This window comes from Rhinolophus sinicus, chromosome 6 (genome assembly GCF_057876585.1).
Source record: "Rhinolophus sinicus isolate RSI-liver-muscle chromosome 6, RSI-T2T, whole genome shotgun sequence".
Classification (NCBI taxonomy): domain Eukaryota; kingdom Metazoa; phylum Chordata; class Mammalia; order Chiroptera; family Rhinolophidae; genus Rhinolophus; species Rhinolophus sinicus.
Window position 1 is genome coordinate 32,554,557 of NC_142506.1, and position 21,255 is coordinate 32,575,811.

At 38.9% G+C, this 21,255-nt stretch overlaps 1 protein-coding gene across 1 annotated transcript in view; it reads left to right on the forward strand.

Annotated features, from left to right (window-relative positions):
- The window catches only part of STK3 (serine/threonine kinase 3), a 301,757-nt gene extending 280,998 nt beyond the window's left edge, over positions 1–20,759 (forward strand). Inside the window, exon 11 of the mRNA XM_019757652.3 lies at positions 18,883–20,759. Coding sequence (XP_019613211.1) covers positions 18,883–19,041 — 159 coding nt within the window. The 3' untranslated portion in view covers positions 19,042–20,759. The remainder of the gene's footprint in view (positions 1–18,882) is intronic.
- The last annotated feature ends 496 nt before the right edge of the window (positions 20,760–21,255 follow it).

Here is a 21,255-nt window from a genome sequence, read left to right on the forward strand (position 1 = left end):
GACTGGCCCAGGGCTACACGGTAGGAATTACAAAGCTATATGCAGTTAGTTCCTGCCTGTGTTGGACCTGGAGGCATGTGGGAGTGGCTTTGCTGTGAACTGAGGTCAGCTGCCACTAGTATTGGGCCTGGGGCAGCTGCCACTAGTATTGGGCCCAGATCCCTCCTAGGCCTGTTGCCACTTGCCGGCTTCCCATAGGGCTCAGGGGCTGAAATAGCCTCCCAAGGTACCTATGCTGGTTGACCTAGCATTGACAGTGCCCCCAGAAATGAGACCTGAGTTGGGTGGGTTGGGGCTCAGGGATTCATGGGGTGTAGCTGGTGATTTTCAAAAAGTTCATGCAAATTCAGTTCTTACATAAGTCCTGGGCTGTAGCCACCCCACACAAGGCCCCAATAACACCGTGGCCAGCTGTCATTCACCTCAGGCCCTCAGAAGCCTGGGAGCCACCCCAGAAAGGCAGCAGCACAAGCTGGGGCTAACCACTTGCCACCAAAAGCTTCCCAGGCCACCGTGGGCCCCCCACTGCTTTTTAAGCCTCCAACAGCTTGTGGGGCAGGGCTGGCCACCCAGGAGCCTTGAGTGCCCCCATCAGTGCCTCTCTAGCTGGGCTTGGTGGGGTCCCAGTGAATCATGAGGTTTGACCAGTGGTTTTTACAAAGTTAATGCAGATTCAGCTCCTGCACCGTTGCCAAGCCTAGCACCACTACATAAAATGCCCGAGAACACTGCAGCCAGTCTCCCCTCACCTCAGCCCAGCAGATCCCCAAGAGCTGCCCAAGAAGGGCAGCAGCACAAGCTAAGGCTGACCTCCTGCCACCAAAAGTTTCCCAGGCTGCCACAGGCCATTCACTGCTGTACAAGCCTCCTGCAGCTTGCAGGGTAGGGTAGCTACCCAGGAACTGATGGTGTCCCTGGCGATGCTGCACTGGCTGGATGGGGCAGGGTCCAAGGGACTCACCAAGGTGGTGCATTCATGTACAGATTTTACCAGACCAGTGTGATCTCCAACTTGGCCTCATCGGGGTGGGTTCAACATGGAAAGATGATGATCTCCTGTAGATTACACGAAAGGCAGCCTCCACACAGGGATAATGGTGGCTGTCTCTCTAGCCCTCACCCTCAAGCCACACAACTCAGTCTTTCCCTGTATGTTTCTGGTGCCTCTTGTTTCACCATCCCTCCCCTGGAGTGAATGAGTCTGTGTGTAGGCCCTTTAAGAGGTTGTCTGGGTTTCTAGCTGCCTTCCATCTCACCTGAATGGATGGATGAAATCCTCACTGATTTTCAATGCCAGATGCCATGGGAACTCCTCTTCCCAGCACAGAACCACTGGGCTGGGGAGCCTGGTATGGGGTTGGGATCCCTCACTCTATAGGGGCAACCTCCGCCAACAAGGTGTCACTTTCGGTGCTCAACCACTACCTGTGGGTGTGTGGTCAGCCCATTTCATGTCTCCACCCCTCCTACTAGTCTCAATGTGGCCTCTCTGCCATCTTGCTATGAGCCTCCCCACCACTTCTTAAGAATCAATAGGCAGTATCTTCTTCTTTTTTTTTTTTAATCAGCAGAGATTTCACAGGGGATGGGGAAACTTCTGCTGTCAGCGTAGCAAAACCACTTAGGAAATCTGCCCATTGTATGCATTGGTATACTTCAGTATGACACTTATTAAAGGCCAATGAAAAACAAAATTTCTGTGATTGAAGAATTAGAAGATAGTTAACAAAATATACAGCTTCCTCAATATTTGAGTCCTCTCTCCCTTCCTTTGACATGGTCCAGCACAACGGACTCTTCTGACTATTAAATGGGCTGTGAGAGTGAAGGTGGTCTACTTAAAATTCCTCACGGTGTATATGGATGAGACGAGGCAGTGAACACACCAGTGAGAGGATAAGGCGCAGACCCAGGCCTGTTTCTCACAGCTGTAGGCGATTAGAAGAGTTGTGCAGGTTGTTGGCAGCAGGGCTGGGGGTGGACCTGATAGTTACAAGATCATGCATTTTGGTTAAAAGACCTACAGCAGAAAGAGGTTCGTTCAAATGGATGCTCCTAAATAAGCTGGGTATCATGGGAACCCAGAAATGGGCAGTGTTGTATGGACCAGTTTGTAGTATTTAAGTCATTTTAAAGGCAATTCCTTTGCATGCAGTATTTTTCAAAATTACTTTATCCTTTGCAGTATTGCACCGCTACTCTGAATCTAACAAGGCAAAGGAAATTTCGCTCACAATAGTCTTGTTTAAGAATGCTGTAGAGCATCTGTTGGTCCCAGGTACTAGTCACTAAGTCTATTAGGTAGTTTATTCAAGATTGAGTATTGTATGTTAATACAAAATAATTTCAGAATAGTTATCCAGTGGATAGCTATGCTTTGAATAACAGCATATGTCTGTCACTTGCTAACACCATGTTGTGAAAACTTCCTCAAGAGCACATTGAATTTAACAGCCACATGGCTTTTTTGTTGCTTTTCCACAGGAGGTAAACCAGCAGTATGTCTTTCATTTAGCCAATAAATAAAGATGCATTTTTCCTTTTAATCTTATTAAAATTGGTCTTTTTCAGGCTCTGCTGAAATTTCATCCTGAAAACTAAAAATGTAAAGGTTTACTAGAAAAACTACTTCATATTAATGTATATTATTCAAACCACAGCTCAAATTCTGATCCCCAAGTTTCTACTAGTGACCACAGTCTCCTGGCTTCCCAGTAGATACAAAGTGAGATTAGCCACTCTGTCAAGTCTCCCTAGTCTCAGTTCTCTGCCTCTGCTTCCATGTCCACATCAGCAATGAGGTCCCTCAGAAAGTAGGTGTCTGGCTCAAGGGAGGATTGAGCCAAAAGCCTTATTGCCCCTGAGAGAGTTGGCAGCTCCCAGCTCAGCGCTGAAAAGTTCTGGGAACATACGGGAATGCACTCATTTTACAAGGCAGTATTATAGATAACATTTTGATGCTTTGTTCTCTATTAGTTGATACCAAAAACAATTTTAAAAAATCTAATTTGTTGCCATTCTCAAATTAAAGGAAAAGAAAGTCTTTATAGAACATTAATTTACTGTGGCTATCTAAGTGTGAAAATTTTAGTTTCTAATAAATTTTTACTCTAGGCTAAAGTTTGCAAATGACACTGGCATATTACTTTCTCATCTTTATTTTCAGTGATTTATACATATTGATTGTTCAGTCTAAGATGATGACATAACCCACAAACACTATTGTCCTTAACCGAAACCAGAAGGTTTGAACCATTTACATTTGAAAGTTTACGCCTCCCCCATAAGACATGTAAGTTTTATGTTCACTAGTCTTATTTTCTATTTTCTTTTACCTTAGATTAATAGCATTTATGAACATATTTTAAAACAATTATAAATGAAAGGACAAAAGCAGAAGCTGTCAGCTTCGGTTTTACTTCGTTCATGGTTTTGCTTTGAAATTTGAATATTATTAAATTGGGATTTTATTTTTCGAACATTTTCATAGGAGCCCTCCTATCCTTTTTTGTTGTTGTTCCCTCTATCCTTTTAAATTCTTGAATCTCTTCATAGGGTTTTAATTGAATTTATACATTGGTTAACATCTAGGAAATTAAAAATGTCAGCCACAAATCATGTCTTTCTAAAATTAATGAGAAAGATTAAGTGTTTCCTTTTTGGTAAATTTTATTTTCTAAGGCTCATGTGGCAAAGAAGGATGAATAACTTTGCTCAAAATTTTTTATTGTTTTTGCAAGAGGATTCAAGATGGCAGATTAGGTAAATGCAATACCTACTGCATCGTAGGGTCACACCAAAATTACAAATAAATTACAGAACAATCAACCTGAAGATTCATCTGAGCACTAGCTGATCAGAACCACTATACTAAAGATATAAAGAAGAGGCCACCTCGAAACTGGTAAGAGGGGCAGAGATGAGAAATAGGCTGACCCCAAACCTACAGAGAGAGATTGAAAGCTAGGAGGGACACCTTGGTGGCAGAGATGCCCCCTGAATAGGGAGGAGCCCCCCAACCCCACACCGGGCTCCTGAGCCCAGGGGTCCTGTGCTGGGAAGAGGAATTCCCAACACATCTGGCAGTGAAAATGAGCGAAGACTCTGTCTGCCTGCTCCATAGAGAGGAAGTTGGCTGGAAACCCAGAGACCCTCTTGCAGAGCCAGCACATGGACTAGCATGGTGGCAGGCAACTCACCTGGTTTCTGACAGAGGGGGTGGCAGCTCAGGAGGCCAGAGATGTGTGGGGAAGGACTGAACTGAGTGCCTTTGGCACAGGAGTTGGAGGGTCAGGAGCCATTGTCCCTGTGCGGAGCCTGCACACATGTGGCTTACAGTGGGGCGCCATCTTTTCAGGGTTAAGTCCTCCCCAAAAGGGCCAAGCGTGGAACCATATTGGTCTGAGGGAATCTGCATGTGCCCACTGCCTTGGTGATGCCCTGGGTCCCCGCCCTCTGGGAAAACTCTTGACTACTGGGCTGTTGGCCTGGAACCACAGGCTGGGAATTAAAGCCAGGTGGAGGGCCTGTGGAGGCTTGGGACATTTGCTGGAGGGCATTAGCCCAAGACCTGCCCAGCAGGGCTAACATTTAAAACTGAAGGAGAGATAAAGAGCTTCCCAGATAAGAAAAAGCTAAAGGAATTCATTACCACCAAGCTGGTATTACAGGACATACTAAAAGGATTTCTTTAAGCAGAAGAAAGGAGAAAACAAACTCACAAAGACCAAAAATATGATAATAAAATGGCAATAACTATGTACCTGTCAATAGTCACTTTAAATATAAATGGATTAAGTGCTCCAAAAAATATATATAGGGTAGCTGAGTGCATAAGAAAACAAGACCCTTGCATATGCTGTCTACAAGAGACCCACCTCAGATCGAAAGACACACACAGACTAGAAAGTAAAGGGATGGAAAAAGATATTTTATGCAAATAGAAAGGAGAAAAGAGATTGGGTAACAATACTTATATCAGACAAAATAGGCTTTAAAACAAAGACTATAATAAGACAAAGAAGGACATTACATGATAATAAAAGGATCAGTGCAACAAGAGGACATAACCCTAGTAAACATCTATGCACCCAACATAGGAGCACCTAAATATATAAAACCGATATTGACTGACATAATGGCAGAGATCAATAGTAACACAATCATAGTAGGGGACTTCAACACCCCACTGATAACAATGAACAGATCTTCCAGACAGAAAATCAACATGGAAACAGCAGCATTAAATGACACATTAGACCAGATGAATTTAATTGATATTTTTAGAGTATTTCACCCCAAGGCAGCAGAATATATGTTCTTCTCAAGCGTACATGGAACATTTTCCAAGATAGACCACATGCTAGGCCACAAAACAAGTTTCAATAAATTTAAGAAGATTGAAATCATACCAAGTGTCTGCTCTGACCACAGTGCTATGAAACTAGAAATCAAATACAGGAAAAAAGCACTGAAAAACACACAAACACATGGAGACTGAATAACATGCTACTAAATAATGAATGGGTCAACAATGAGATCAAGGAAGAAATCAAAACATACCTTGAGACAAACGAAAGTGAAAACACAACAACCCAAAATCTATGGGACACAGCGAAAGCAGGCCTAAGAAGGAAATTCACAGCAATGCAGGCCTACCTCAAGAAACAACAAAAATCTCAAATCAACAGTCTATCTTTACACCTAATGGAACTGAAAAAAGAACAGGAAACAAAACCCAAAATGAGCGGAAGGAAGGAAATAATAAAGATCAGAGCAGAAATAAATGAGAAGATAAAAAACAATATGAAAGATCAATGAAAACAAGAGCTGGTTCTTTGAAAAGATAAACAAAATTGTTAAACCTTTAACCAGACTCATCAAGAAAAAAAGAGAGAGGACCCAAATAAATAAAATCAGAAATGAAAGAGAAGTGACAACAGACTCCACAGAAATACAGAAAATTTTTTAAAAATAGTACTGTGTTTCCCCAAAAATCAGACCTAGCCAGACAATCAGCTCTAATACGTCTTTTGGAACAAAAACTAATATAAGACCCAGTCTTATTTTACTATAAGACTGGGTATAATATAATATATAATACCGGGTCTTATGTTAATTTTTGCTCCAAAAGACTAATTAGAGCTGATTGTCCGGCTAGGTCTTATTTTCGGGGAAACATGGTATGAGCAACTATACGCCAACAAATTAGACAATCTGCAAGAAATGATAAATTCGTAGAAGCATACCATCTTCTAAGGTTGAATCACAAAGAAACAGAAAATCTGAACAGACTGATTACTACCAGTGAAATTGAATCAGTAATCAACACGCTCCAAACAAACAAAAGTCCTGGATCAGATGGCTTTACAGGTGAATCTTACCAAATGTTCAAAAAAGAATTAACACCTATTCTCCTCAAAGTATTCCAAAAAATCCACAAGGGGGGAGGGCTCCCAAGCTCATTTTATGAGGCCATTACCCTGATTCCAAAACCTGAAAAAGACATTACCAAAAAAAAAAAAGGAAAGAAACTGTAGGCCAATATTCCTAATGAACATAGATGCAAAAATCCTCAATGAAATATTAGCAAACTGAATTCAGCAATACATTAAAAAGATCACACCACAGTCAAGTGGGATTCATTCCTGGTATGCAAGGTTGGTTCAGTATCTGCAATTAAATAACATGATACACCACATAAACAAAATGAAAAATAAAAATCATATGGTTATATCAATAGATGCAGAAAAAGCATTTGACAAAATTTAGCATCCATTTATGATAAAAACTCTCAGCAAAGTGGGAATAGAGGGAACATATCTCAACATAATAAAGGCCATATATGACAAACCCACAGCTAACATCATACTCAATGGGGAAAAGCTAAAACCATTCTCCTTAAGATCAGGAACAAGCCAAGGATGCTCACGTTCACCACTTTTATTTAACGTAGTACTGGAAGTCCTAGCCACAGCAATCAGACAAGGAAAAGCAATAAAAGGCATCCAAATTGGGAAGAAAGAAGTAAAATTGTCACTATTTGCAGATGACATGATAATATGTAGAGCAAACCCCCAAGGATTCCACCAAAATTCTTTTAAAACTGTTAAATGAATTTAGTAAAGTAGCAGGATACATTATTAATATTCAGAAATTGGTTGCATTTTATACACCAATAACAAACTATCAGAAAGAGAAATTAAGAAAACAATCCCATTTAGAGTTATATCAAAAAATAAAATACTTAGGAATAAATTTAGCAAAGGAAGTAAAAGACCTGTACTCAGAAAATTATAAGACATTGAAGAGAGAAATTAAAGAAGATACAAAAAAATGGAAACATTTACCATGCTCATGGATAGGAAGAATTAATATAGTGAAAATGTCCATACTACCCAAAGCAGTCTATAGATTCAACACAATTTGTATCAAAAGACCATGACATTTTTCACAGAACTAGAACAAATAGTCCTAAAATTTATATGGAACCATGAAAGACCGAGAATAGCCACCGCAATCCTGAGAAATAAGAACAAAGTGCAAGGTATCATGCTATCTGATATCAAATTATACTGTAAGGCCATAGTAATCAAAACAGCATGGTATTGGCATAACAACAGACACACAGATCAATGGAACAGAATAGAAAGCCCAGAAATAAATCCTGGCCTACACTGGGTCATATAATCTATGACAAGAAGCAAGAATTTACCTTGCGGTAATGACAATCTATTTAATAAATAGTGCTAGGAAAACTGAACAGACACATGCAAAAAAGAAAGAAAGAGAGAGAGAGAGAGAGAGAGAGAGAGAGAGAGAGAGAGAGAAAGAAAGAAACGGGACCACCTTTTTACAGCATATACAAGAATAAACTCAAAATGGATTAAAGAGTTAAATATAAGACCCAAAACCATAAATCTCCCAGAAGAAAATACAGGAAGTAAACCCTCAGACGTTATCCTTAGTAGTGTTTTTGCTGAATGTATCCGGGCAAGGAAAGCAAAAAAACAAATAAACAAAAAATGGGACTACATCAAACTGAAAAGATTTTTCATAGCAAAGGAAACCATCAACAAAACAAAAAGACATCCTACTGAATGGGAGAAGATATTTGCCAATGATACATCCAATAAGGGGTTAACATCCAAAATATGTAAAGAACTCATAAACTTAACACCAAAACAAACAAACAATCCAATTAAAAAATGGGAGTGGACCGGAACAGACATTTCTCTGTAGAGGACATACAGATGTGAAAAAATGACGTGAAAAAATGCTCATCGTCACTAATCATCAGAGAAATGTAAATTAAAACCACAATGAGATACCACCTCACACTTGTCAGGATGGCTATCATCAATAAATCAGCAACCAAGTGTTGGTGAGGATGTGGAGAAAAGGGAACCCTTGGGCACTGTTGGTGGGATTGCAAATTGGTGCAGCCACTATGGAAAACAGTATGGAGGTTCCTCAAAAAATTAGAAATAGAACTACCTTATGACCCAGCAGTTCCACTCCTGGGTATTTTCCCAAAGAAATCCAAAACACCAATTCGAAAAGATACATGCATTCTTATGTTCACTGCAGCTCTGTTTACAATATCCAAAATCTGAAAACAACTGAAATGCCCACCAATAGACAATTGGGTAAAGAAATTGTGGTACATTTATACAGTGGAGTATTACTCTGCCATAAAAAAGAATGAAATCTCACCATTTGCAACAACATGAATGGACCTAGAGGATACTATGCTAAGTGAAATAAGTCAGACTGAGAAAGACAAATATGATCTAGCTTATGTGTGGAATCTAAAGAACAGAATAAATAAACAAAATACAAATAGACTCAGAGAAACAGAGAAAAAGCTGATGGTTGCCAGATGAGAGAGGCATTGGGCGTGGGGGAGAAGATGAAGGGATTAGAAAGTACAAATTAGTAGTCACAAAATAGTAACAGGGATGTGAAATACAGTATGGGGAATTACAATATAATCAATAATGTTGTAAATACTATTTAGGATGCCAGATGGGTACTGGACTTATCAGGGGGGATCACTTCATAGATTGTATAGATGCCTGACCACTGCACTGTACACCTGAAGCTGATGTAGAATTATGTTGAATGTCAACTATAATTACATACATAAGTGTATATATATAGTGTCTCAGTTAAGTTCATGAATTTGTACCAACTGGACAGTTAAACAAGTTTACTATTTGGAAGTGCTGAAAAGGCTGCGTGAAAAAGTTAGACGACCTGAACTTTTCACCAACAATTCATGGCTCTTGCATCACGACAATGCACCAGCTCACACGGCACTGTCTGTGAGGGAGTTTTTAGCCAGTGAAAAATTAACTGTATTGGAACACCCTCCCTACTCATCTGATCTGGCCCCCAATCTTTACCCAAAGATAGAAGAAATATTGAAAGGAAGACATTTTGATGACATTCAGCTCATCAAAGGTAATGCGATGACAGCTCTGGTGGCCATTCCAGAAAAAGTTCCAAAATTGCTTTGAAGGGTGGACTAGGTGCTGGCCTCAGTGCATAGCTTCCCAAGGGAAGTACTTCGAAGGTGACCATAGTGATATTCAGCAATGAGGTATGTAGTCCTTTTTCTAGATGAGTTTGCGAACTTAATTGTCTGGCCTCATATGTACCAGTGTTGAAAGGGACATTTCCTGTTGCTGCACTTTGGCATTAGAGTCCGAGGCTGAAAACAACAAGTGCCAAGTATTCCAAAGACAGCCACCAACAACTGAGGCCAGATACTTCCCTCCAGAGCTCCACCATTTATCATTCATTCAGTAAATATTTATTAGTTACCTGCTATGTTCCTGGCAGTGTTCTAGGACTGGGGATATAGCTGTTTACAAAAGTTCCTGTCCTGATGGAATTCACAATCTAGTGCTCTAGTGGAAGGGGAGTAAATTGGCCCTCTCCTTGCTTAGGTTAAAGTCCGAAAGGGGTGCTTCCAGAGAGCCCTTCATAGAGATTGGTGGTGCCTGCAGCAAAGAAAGACTGGCATCTAGTATCCCTGCCAGCTCCTTGCTAAGCTGGTTGACTCTGCAAACCCAGTAAAGTGTCACTAGACCAGAGCTCAGTCAGCAAGTTGCTGGGAGTCTGGAGGGTATATTAACGTAGACATAGACATTTTCTGCTTCTCTTCCAAAGAGTTCTGTAGGTAGGAGACTTCTGTAGATAGAGCAGGATAACTGAAGACTGTGGTGTAGTGTGCTACGCAAGAAGAGGCTAGGGGACCTCTCCCATTCCTGGGTCCTGGTGGTCCCTAAAGAGTGTGGAGAAGAACCTCTGCCATCACTATGACTCTGAAAAAAGAGGTCAGAAGTCATAATGCTGCCCAGGGGTCTTCCATGTCAAAGGAGACAATACCCCACCCCTCTCCAAGAGGGGTGAACACCAGGATGATACTGAGCCCCACGGCAGGAAGTCCACACACACCCCTCTGTGCAGTAACCACCAGCAGTCAACGAAAGAAGAGCAAGGCCAGGGAAACCTCCCCCCACTGATGAGTAACCATTTACATCAAAAGATCCTGTCTCCTTCCCAGCTCCCAACACCAGAGAAGCTAGACCTTGGAAAGAGATGGGGAGAAGGTACTGGATACAGACATAACCCTTCCAAGTTTCTGCATGAGACAAAATTTATATTTAATACAAGATTGAAATTTATAATTGGTCTGGACTTTTAATAACTAAAAGTGATGAGAAGTCAGTGAGATCTACCCAAGATTCCTTAAGAGACGTGTCAGGGAAATTTGGCGTAGCACAGCTGAAAAAATGTGATTGGAAAAAAAGGAAACTTTTTTCTCCAGTATTTTGTATTTTTAATAATATATACAATGGTTATCAGCCATATTCATAACAAACGTTATTCATAAAATGTATCTAAATATTTATTTTTCCTTTTCAGTGTGAAAAGCTTGAGAAAATGAAACTATGTTAAGTTTATGTAATAGTTACACAGAGATTTGACCAGCCCAATAAGCTAGTTACAAATATATTTTAAGGGCTTTTGTTTTTTAATGTTTATGATCATCCGTAATTAATCATATACGTAAGTTCTCACTTAACTTTGTTGATAGGTTCTTTGAAACTGCGACTTTAAGCAAAACTACGTGTAACAAAACGAATTTTACAGTAGGCTGAATGATATAAACCAGAGTTCAGTTCCTACGGCATAATTCTGGTCACAAAAACATCACCAGACTCCTAAATAAAGACCACAAACACTTCTAATATTAAACATTGAAATAAATGTGAGCTATATACATCCATTTAAGGGAAATTAATAAAGTAAGAGAATTCTTTTCCAATTCATTTATTTTTCAGGTCAGGGTCACAGATAGCTGGAGCTGATCCCGGCAGCTCAGAGCGCCAGGGGGAACCCACCCTGGACAAGATACCTTCCATTGCAGGCCATTCACACTCACAGCCACATTCAGACTGGGACAGTGTAGACTCAGTGAGTCACCTAAAGTGCACATCTTGTGGGAGGAAACCAGAGTCCCTGGAGGAAACTCATGCAGGCAGACACAGGGAGACCGTTAAAACTCCACACAGCGGCCCCAGCCAGGAATTGATTTTTTTCCCCTCATCAATATTATAGTGAAAGAACATCAAACGAAATGTTATTCACTACCTGCTGTAGTTAATTTTTAAAGAAACAAAGTAAATGAAGAAAGTTAACCACTTAGTTTGTTAACCCCTCATTTGTGGCCTTATCAATGTTTTAAATTTTTCGAACAGTGTTGGTCAAAATCACTGAGATAAGACATCAGTCAAAGCTAATAGAACTTCTTCATCTGCCCCTTAATAGATCTGGAAAGATTTAATTACCAGCTGGTTTTGAATTACACAGATTTTGTTGTCCTGGGCCTAGAATTTTAGAACTGTTTACAATATGGCAGAGCTATGCATGAATTAACTTTTTCCTGATATTTTTAACAGGCAAAAGTGCTTACTAGAAACTGAAAAGCATAAAAAGAATGGATGTTCAGCTGCCATTGAGGAATGCAATTGAAATTTCATCATTTTTTTACATGGGTGGCTCAGATTTCTCCAGGACAAAATAATTATAATAATGTTCATCAGCTTGTAGCTCATCTGCTAGATTTAAGCACAACAGCAAACTATGGGGCAGTCTGAATAGACACAGGCAAAGTCTTGCTTATATGTCAAGGGGACATGTCTTGTTGGTTTTGTCACAACATATCTCTTTTTATTGATAAAATTATGGCATCTATTTCAAAGCACTACGTGGAAACGTGGTTACTTTGCTAGAGAGCTCATTGAATAGAAAGACACTTAAATACATATGCACTTATTTCATAAGACCAATTACAGCTAAAATATATTTAATATCGTATAAGTAAAATACTCCACTAGGTATAATCTGGGAGGAAAGGTTGGATTTTTTAAAGCAATGTTTTTATTTTTAATTTATATAAAATCTGTTTAAAACTGTTTTATGTGATAATTGGATTGTGAAGTGCTTTTGCAGTTCTTGGGAGACACAAGAAACAGTACTCAGTGGTCTCCAATCCAAAGCTGTGTTAGTGGCTTTGGTGTCCTTTTTGAGTGCCTACATAAGCACCTCTAGCTATGTGACCTAGCGTGGTCACCTGGTCTCGCTGAGGGTCATCACCTGTAAAATGGGGTTGGTAATATCTGCCCCATAAGGTTTGAATGACTGCTAGGATTAAATGATGTAATGTACAGGATGCAGGGCAGTTTCTAACTCTGTAAATGATCAATAGTTGGCACTTTCCCCATCTCTTCCATTAATATCTACAAGAAATGGTTTACTCCCTTTTCTTTGGGAGTGAAAATAAGATCTAAATGTCTTAAATTTACTCTAGATGCTCTGAGGTTAAACAACCAAAACAGATGCTTCAGGGCAGTTTCCAGTTAAAATCCCAGAATATTTATAGTATTGCAGTCAGAAGATAGGGGCCACTCAGCTCTGAGCAGAGTTATGTGTAATCTTCTACCCAGATATGTAAATAGTGTCTACTTTGGGAAGGAGGCTCTGCCAGTAGATTTAGTATTAATGCAGCTTTTTATAAGGGGCACATTTTATAAGGAATTTACATTGAGAAATTCAGCTTTACTTCTATGGTGTAAGTATGAGAAATTACCACTATCTTAATTATTTTTGTAAGTGCATATTGTAAATGTAAGATTTTCTTTAAGCAGACTTCCTAGTCATTTGGATTAACTTGAGGGCTCTTTTACTGTAGAAATTAAATCAGGAAATGCCTTATTATATTGACATTTTGTGTGTTTTTTTTAACTTTAAATACTACCTTATTATTCCTGTTTCCCATTCTTACTGGCAGAAGGCCCTTTACTTGTTTTTATGTATCTAAACTGACTGGATTTTTGCAGTGTTTTGTTGGGTTTCCCACTCTCATTGTTAGTAAAAAGAGTGTGGCAGCCTCCCATGAACAGTGTTTTGTAAAAACCAAACCAGATTCTGTTCAGCACAGTAAAAATTTGAGCTAAAATGGAATATTAGGGGGGAAAGGAGTATGTTACTCCAGGCCACAAACAACTCAAAATCTGAGGCATGCACTGGTAAATCTTACAAAATGCTATAGGCAATTCAGCATCAAAATTGCCATAGGAAATTATTGTTGTTAGCCATTCTGTTGATATTTCATATTGTTAGAATTGTTAGCAGATGGGAAAATAGATGAGTCAGGATACAGTATTAGCAATCCATATTTTTTTAATCACAGGCCACTAATAAGGTCTGTAGCATCTGTGAGATTTATTTAAACAGTTGCTAGGAAGAGTTTGTTTTCCCAGTAAACACAGCAAACCTTGTACAGGATTTTCTTGATTGACTATTTGACTAAATGTGTTAACATTAACATGTATGACCATTTGCTTCTTTGTGGTGGTGTCTCATTTATTTTGACAGACTGATTATACTAGCAACTGGTGGACCCATTAAGTCTTGAAATGATGCATTTAAAAACTTTGTAACCCTGTTTCTGCTGTTTTTTAAGAGTAAGACTCATTCTTTAAATCTCATGTAATTAGGACAATTTTTAACAAAAGAAAATAATACAAAAATCTAAGTGTTTTCCCTTAGAGCTTTTAAGATTAAAAAAAAATTAGCAAGTAATTCCTTCTTATCATTTGAATGTGATATTTTAGTTTTTTATAGTAGACAGGATTTCTAAACTTAAAGTTGTAATTTTACTGACAACTCTTCCTGGTTAGTAATAAGCAGCCTTTCAGTATTTCTCATAGAGTTCAGAAATAATTCCAATTTTTAAAAGTTTGAACTGTCAAAATTATCAGTGCATTGATTTAATCTTATTTCCCATCTTAACTTCTTATGTCAACTAAATTGGTTGTGTTGCTTTTTTATGCAAGAGCTAATAAGTAAGTTATTAGTTTGCATGTCTTTTACTTGGATTTTTTAAGGAATACTGAGAAATATAATATTTTTGGAAATTGATTTGTAATCTTACTTCCTGGATGAAATGTGATAATCCAGGGTTATCATTAACAAAATGAGCTGTTTATTCAAGCTGTCACTCATAATCCAAATGATATCAATTTTCAAACAAAATGTTGACTCCTATTGAAAAATTCTGACTCCTTTGTTTAACTTAGGAACATCTAATTATTATGCCCTTTAGTTATTATTAAGAAGTTTAGAGGTTTTCTTTAAAGTCGTTTACTTGTTAGACAAACGTTTTGTAAAACTGGGAGGTCCTAATCTAACAACTGGCCCAAAGCTTAAAGAAGGTGTCACTCTACCTTTTTCTGAGTTTCTGCAATTTATTCTTTTTTAAAAGACTGCTCTATAAAAATGTCATATACAGGGTTTTCTGTTCACTGTGGCCTTCAGTGTTGAGTATTTAAAAACCGTTGTCCCCTTCAGCTCAGGTTGAAGATCCTGGGACTTTCTCAGCAGCACACCTGCCATTTGTGGTGACTTAACATTCTGAACTCCCTGACAATGCTAAACAGTATCAACCTTGGTATAATGAAAGAAAGCATTGACCTTGAAGTTAGGTCATGTCTTTGCCATTAACCAGGAGTGTAATTTTGAGCAAGCTGGCTCTCATTTCCTCACCTAAAATAAAGAAGTTAGAGTAGATCATCTGTCAGGTTCTCTTTTGCAGTGAGGTTCTGTGACGTTTAACTTATAACCCAACTTTATAATTTATGTGTCTATTAAACAAATTACTTAGTAATCTCAGATAATTTTAATAATTCCACATCTCAAAATGTTTCTCTCAGGCCCATATGCTTCAGTTTACCTGATGTCAGCTTAAACCCTGTTATGCCTTGCCCTTGCTATTTGTCATTTCAAATATCTAAGAAAGACAAAAATTCTTGTGAATAGAAAAAAATGCCTCAGGTAATAAGGTAATATTGTTCTGAAACTCATCTCTTTTTCTTTGACTGTGTTTTTGAAGAAGGTGTGGATCCTTCTGTCTTTGCATTCAAGTTTTTCCTCTTACTGCATATCAGCTCATTTATTCACTTAAGTTTCGGGTCCTTAGTGTTTGTAAAAATTGTCAAACTACTGTAATCTTTCACAATGTTAAGGCCAAAGACTTAAGAACAATTATTAGTTGTGCAAGTTCTAGTTTATCATTAAATTCAATACTAAATTGTATTAAGTAGAATTAGCCTGACACATATAAAATCCGTTTCCAGATGAGTTACTCATTTTTGTACATTTGCTCATATACAGTAAAAACCACAATGTATGCATATTCTAAAATTCTTCCCTTCACTGACTTGATACTGAATTTTAAACTGACAAACATAGTAGACCCAACACTTAATACTCCAACTCTAGCTTACTGTGCATTTATTTTGGAATTAGTCAAGTGGCATGTAGCTGTGGTAACATAGCTACTTTGTTTCCTATGTGGTGTAGAAAAATGGCTCATAAGTATCCTTTCTTTTCTATATTAAAAAATATAAATTCAGATTGATTTACCACAAGCTCTGTTGATCCATGCACATAACAATTCTGAAGTGATTTCCCTTCCTTTTTATAAAGATATTCAGGAAACGCTGAAGCAAACTTTTGCCAAAATAATGTTGATATTAATTCAGGAAGGTCAACTTTTCCTTCCAGTATTATCCTTTACAACCCTCAAAATTACTATAATTTGGATTAGCATGTTAAAAGAGTGATAGTGGATTGTATGATATTATAGGGCAATATGAGTCTCCATAAAATTTTATATGGTTTGTGAATCTTTTTACTACCAAGGCATATTGAGCAGTACTGTTTTCCAAGAGATTGAAAATGGGCTTTTGCCACATTACCCTCCCCAAGACATTTCCGTGCCTGTGGGAGGCTTGCTAGCTATAGAAACAGAGTGCTAAATATATGTTATTAAGGCTTAATCAGAAGTCAAAACCCAGTCAGAAGTTCATGTCCATAAATTATACCCACTGTATAAAAAGTGAAAAATTCTGCCGATTAACCTCACCGTTCCTCCTTCCTTTGCTCCCTCCCTCCCTCCCTTCTCCCTCTCCTTCTCACTCTCCCCCTTCCCTTCCTTCCTCCCTTCCTTTCTTTCTTTTTTGTCTTTTTGGCCTAAACAACACCATAATCTGCAGTTATTTAGGAACCTACCAATATTTCGGTTCTATTACCAAAATGAGAGGAGCCTCTGACCACAAATGCTAAGGTTTGGGGATTATTTGCTATTAGATACCATAGATCATAAAATCAGGGATGAAACCTATTCCTGATAATCTTATCCTCATCCAGGGCTTCAGTTTTATCCTAAATATTTCCTGTCGACAGAAAGTTTGTAGCAACATTCTTGAAGCCCTTAGCAGTCGCCCCCCCCCCCCCAACACACACACCACTTCCTGCTTCATTCTCTGCCCCTGGATCCCTCACGCACCCAGCAGGCAGCCGGCATCTCCAAAGATGCAAGCATTTGTGTGCCTCACACTTTTCCTGCTCCTGCTCTTTCTCTTCTCCCCTGTCCTATTTCCCGTCTTCTCAACTTCCTCATTTCTCAGTGAATTAGCTGTGCATGGACCTGTCTTGCCAGCTGGATTGCAAGCTCTCTGTGGGAGACCAAGAGTGTTTTGTTCATCTCTGTATCTACAGAGCTTGGCCCATAGAAAATATCAATAAATATTTTAATAAATCAATCCCCTGAAGTTCTGTGACAGCCCAGCTGAAACCATAGCTATATATGTACCTTATGCGGAAGTCAGATTTCCTGTAACTCAACCTTAGGCCGCCAGAAATCTGAAATCAGATTAAAAAACAAAACAAACCCAGAAACAGGTATAACAAGCTTTAGCACCAAAGCCATGCTCTGTCTTTCCTAAAACAGCCTCAGGCTTTCCCTCAGAATCTATTTATTCTTGCTTAGTGTAGTGCCTTATAACATTGTTTAATTGCTTGTCAGGTTCCCAATAAATTAACACTTTTGAAGTAGAGATAGGATGTCTGTTCAGTGATGTCCATGGCCATGGCCATGAAAACGAGCTGATAGCTTTCCCTCAAATGAAGACAAAAAACCAAAACTAAAAGGCAAAACTATTACGTGGCACAGACTAGGAATGCATATTATTAATGATTCATTACTATCAATGAAAGGTTGTTTTAGGTCCTGTGTCCTCTGCTTTAGAAAGCAGCATATTCTGTAAAATACTTTTATAAAGATTTTCTGTTCAAAATGGTTGAGACAGTGTTTTATCCCTTAAAGACCTAAGGTTTAGATGCTTCATGAATTAATTTACTTAGGTGGAACACCTAATTCCCTGATGACGCCAGATAATGGTTCTCCAACATCACAGACCTGTTATTCATACATTTACATACTGAAAATATAAAAGCCTTGTCAGAGGAGGAAAAGTTTTCTTCTAAATTGCTTCTTTCCCTGAATTCAGACCATCACTGTAATATAATATTTATAAATTATTGACAACTAGTTTCCCGGTAAAGGCTGTGTAAGGTATCTTAAAGCAAAAAATTTAAAGTGATGATAATTGTTTGCTTTGTGTGATGTTGTTTCTCCTAACCTTGGAGCAACCTATTCATTTGGGTCATTCTGTATTCCTGTTTGAGTCATTATTCTGTATTCCTATTTACCCACCTTCATGTCATGACATTTAGCAATATAGTTGAATAGTTTCTAGGTGTGCGTGTACAATCTGTGAAGCTGAAATATTTTTGGAATATCTGGAGTAGAGACATGAAACAAGGCCATGTCAGAACTTACACAATACTGTATCAGCCGTGGGATATTTTACATCTTAAATTAAAAACCCTATTTTATAAAATGCTTGGGATAAAAGTATTCTAAATAATTTCATTTTCTGGTTCACTTTTGGAGTGCTGAAAATGTAAGCATTTGGAAAAATGCAGACTAGAATAGTTACTTTAACCAGTGTTCAGTGTCTTCACATTTGGGTGACCCCTGCAGGTGTTCACGATGACCCCAGCGCTCCACAGCTGGGGAGGAGGTGAGAGATGAGAGTGTGTGTATGCAGAACAGCCCCTGAAAGTCTGTTTGTTGGCAATGGTGGATTTATCTTTCTGCCTTTATTAAAAACAGATAATACTGTGTCAGCTTACTTTTCTCATTGGCTCTTTTCTAGAAGCAGAGGTGTTTATTAGTAGTCGCAGTATTAGCATTGTTATTATTATGTGCAAATTACTTGAGGTTCCTGCAAGATGTGACTTCTTGATTTTTCAGAGAAGGAATTCCTGTTTCAATTGTTGAACCATAAATGAAAGATGATGTAAAGAGTTTGCTGAAATATTTGTAGTGAAGCTCGTTAGACTTTAACCTAGTGTAGATAATCTTACTATATTAATATCTTCATTTTTTTCTATATCCAGTTAAAAAATCTAAGTTTAGAAGAACTACAGATGCGGTTAAAAGCACTAGACCCCATGATGGAACGAGAAATAGAAGAGCTTCGACAAAGATACACTGCCAAAAGGCAACCCATTCTGGATGCAATGGATGCGAAGAAAAGAAGGCAGCAAAACTTTTGAGTCTAATTTCTTCTCTTTTTGTTTCTAAAATTATTCTGGAGACCAAGAAACCACTGAGAATTGAAGGAATATTATGATTTCTTTTTAATCCCTAGGATTGGTATCTAGAACTAGGCAACGGTCAAAAAGTAATGATGGTACATACCAAGGTAAATTCCCAAAAGGCCCAATTTACAACTGTATCCATTATGTTTTCATTTTTAAATGATGAAAACAACAGAAATGTATTCTTCTCTAAACCCGTCAGCTGCATACCAGCAGTAAAATTGTGTTATTAATTGAAGGCTGTGTTTAGAGACCTTGAAAATCCAAAGCTATTGTTTAATTGTACAGCACGGAAGGGCTTTATGTTACAATATTCTTGATTCTTATCTAGTAGCCTATTTATTATATCCCTTTAGGTAAACTTATTTATTTATGCTGTTTCACTTTGCGCTTTTTTTAAAGGACAGGATCAGGATAGCTTTGGTAAAGGAAGGGATGTATCCATAGATCATAATGTTCAACCAGTTTATACCTTAAGCAGGGAACTACGGGGTACAATCCATGATGTCCAGGATAGTTTTCCAATAGAAGCAAAGCAATAATAGCAATAGTACCCAGATGAGCCAGGCATTTTTTATACTGAAGCAATAATTCCATTTTTGTCTCCTGAAATTTTAACTTTTTAATTCTTGATCTTTGGTACAAAAAGAACTATATATATATATATATATATATATATATATATATATATATATATATATATATATATATATATATATATATATATGTCGGACAGAACTATAATGTTTAAAACCAAAGAAATCAATGGAATCCTTGCACATAAAATGTGTGGTAAATATTTAAAAGAAATAAATTTTAGACAAATGTAATTTCATTTTCCACCTTTTCTTCCACCTCACGCCCCCCCCCCCCCCCCCCCCCAGTTCAAGCCTCTGTTTTTCAGTCTGCTTGTGTATGGTTGTGTAGGAGACAGCTACCTGCCCAAACTGGCGTTATGAGACTTGCGCTACACCCCCTCCGTTGAGGCAGTCAGTCTCCGTCAGCCGATCATAGCAGCTTTTGCCTGCTGCCAGCCAGTCATGCTGTCCACCGGCGACACACGGCCTCGCACAGTAGCCGCAGCAGCACAGAGAAGCACAGGGCAGCCCGCGGCAACCTCCCCCTGCTCAGGGCTGCCCAGCACCAGAGAGAGCCCTTGTTCACAATCTCAGCTGTAGAGGGTGCAGCTCACTGGCGCATGTGGGAATCGAACCAGCTACCTGGGCATTAGGAGCACGGCGCTCCATAAACATGAGCCACCTGGCCAGCCTAACAAATGTAATTTCTTAATACTGTCCCACGTGTAGGTCTGATAGCTAAACTGTGTGAAACTCTAATAAGCTCAGCAAATTTATTTCTGTGAAAGCGTGCTCAATTGTCACAGGACTTTTTTGTTAATTTCATTTATTTCCTGGGAATTGGTAAACATCATGTGCCTGACAATAACAAAATAGCAAAAACATTTCTACTGAACTGTGCAAGCCTTAGGGACTGAAAAAAAGATAACCATTGAAAAGAAACTCATTTCTAAGCTAAATGAACGTTTGCGAGATTGAACGGGGACCAGTCATTTCCTATGCTACATATGGCCATCTTGACAGTGTTTGTTGTTTTGTGAGTTCAAGTACTATGTGTAAATCATAAAGACAAATAAATTTTACTGTGCCACCCGGTACGTTTCGTCTTTATATCTTTTTCTAAAACTCATGACCGGACTCTGTCTGTTCCAGGGAAGGGAGGTATATCAGTCAGGACAGGCAACATTATGCAGTGATAACAACCCTGAAACTTCAGTGCCTTATTTCAGTGCAGGTTATTTCTGACTTGCGCTCCATGCCCATCCCAGGTTGGCAGGCGCCCTGCTCCTGCCACTCACACCCAGAGACCTCCACCATCTGCAACATTGGTGGTCACCACAGCAGGGAAGAGGCACTGACAAGTGTCACATTAGCTCCAGCCAGCTCCAGTGACACCCGTCAGGTCAGTCCAGCCAGTATTCATAACTAGTCACACAGCCAGTCCTAATTTCCAGCCAGCAGGGAAACGCAACCTTACCATGTGCCTGGAAGGGAGAGGAAGGAAATGCTGGCAAGGTGGCTAATGACAGCCACAGAAAGTGCATCAGCTCTGGAAAGGTCCTACTCCTTCTTCAAAGGGCATTTGTACCCC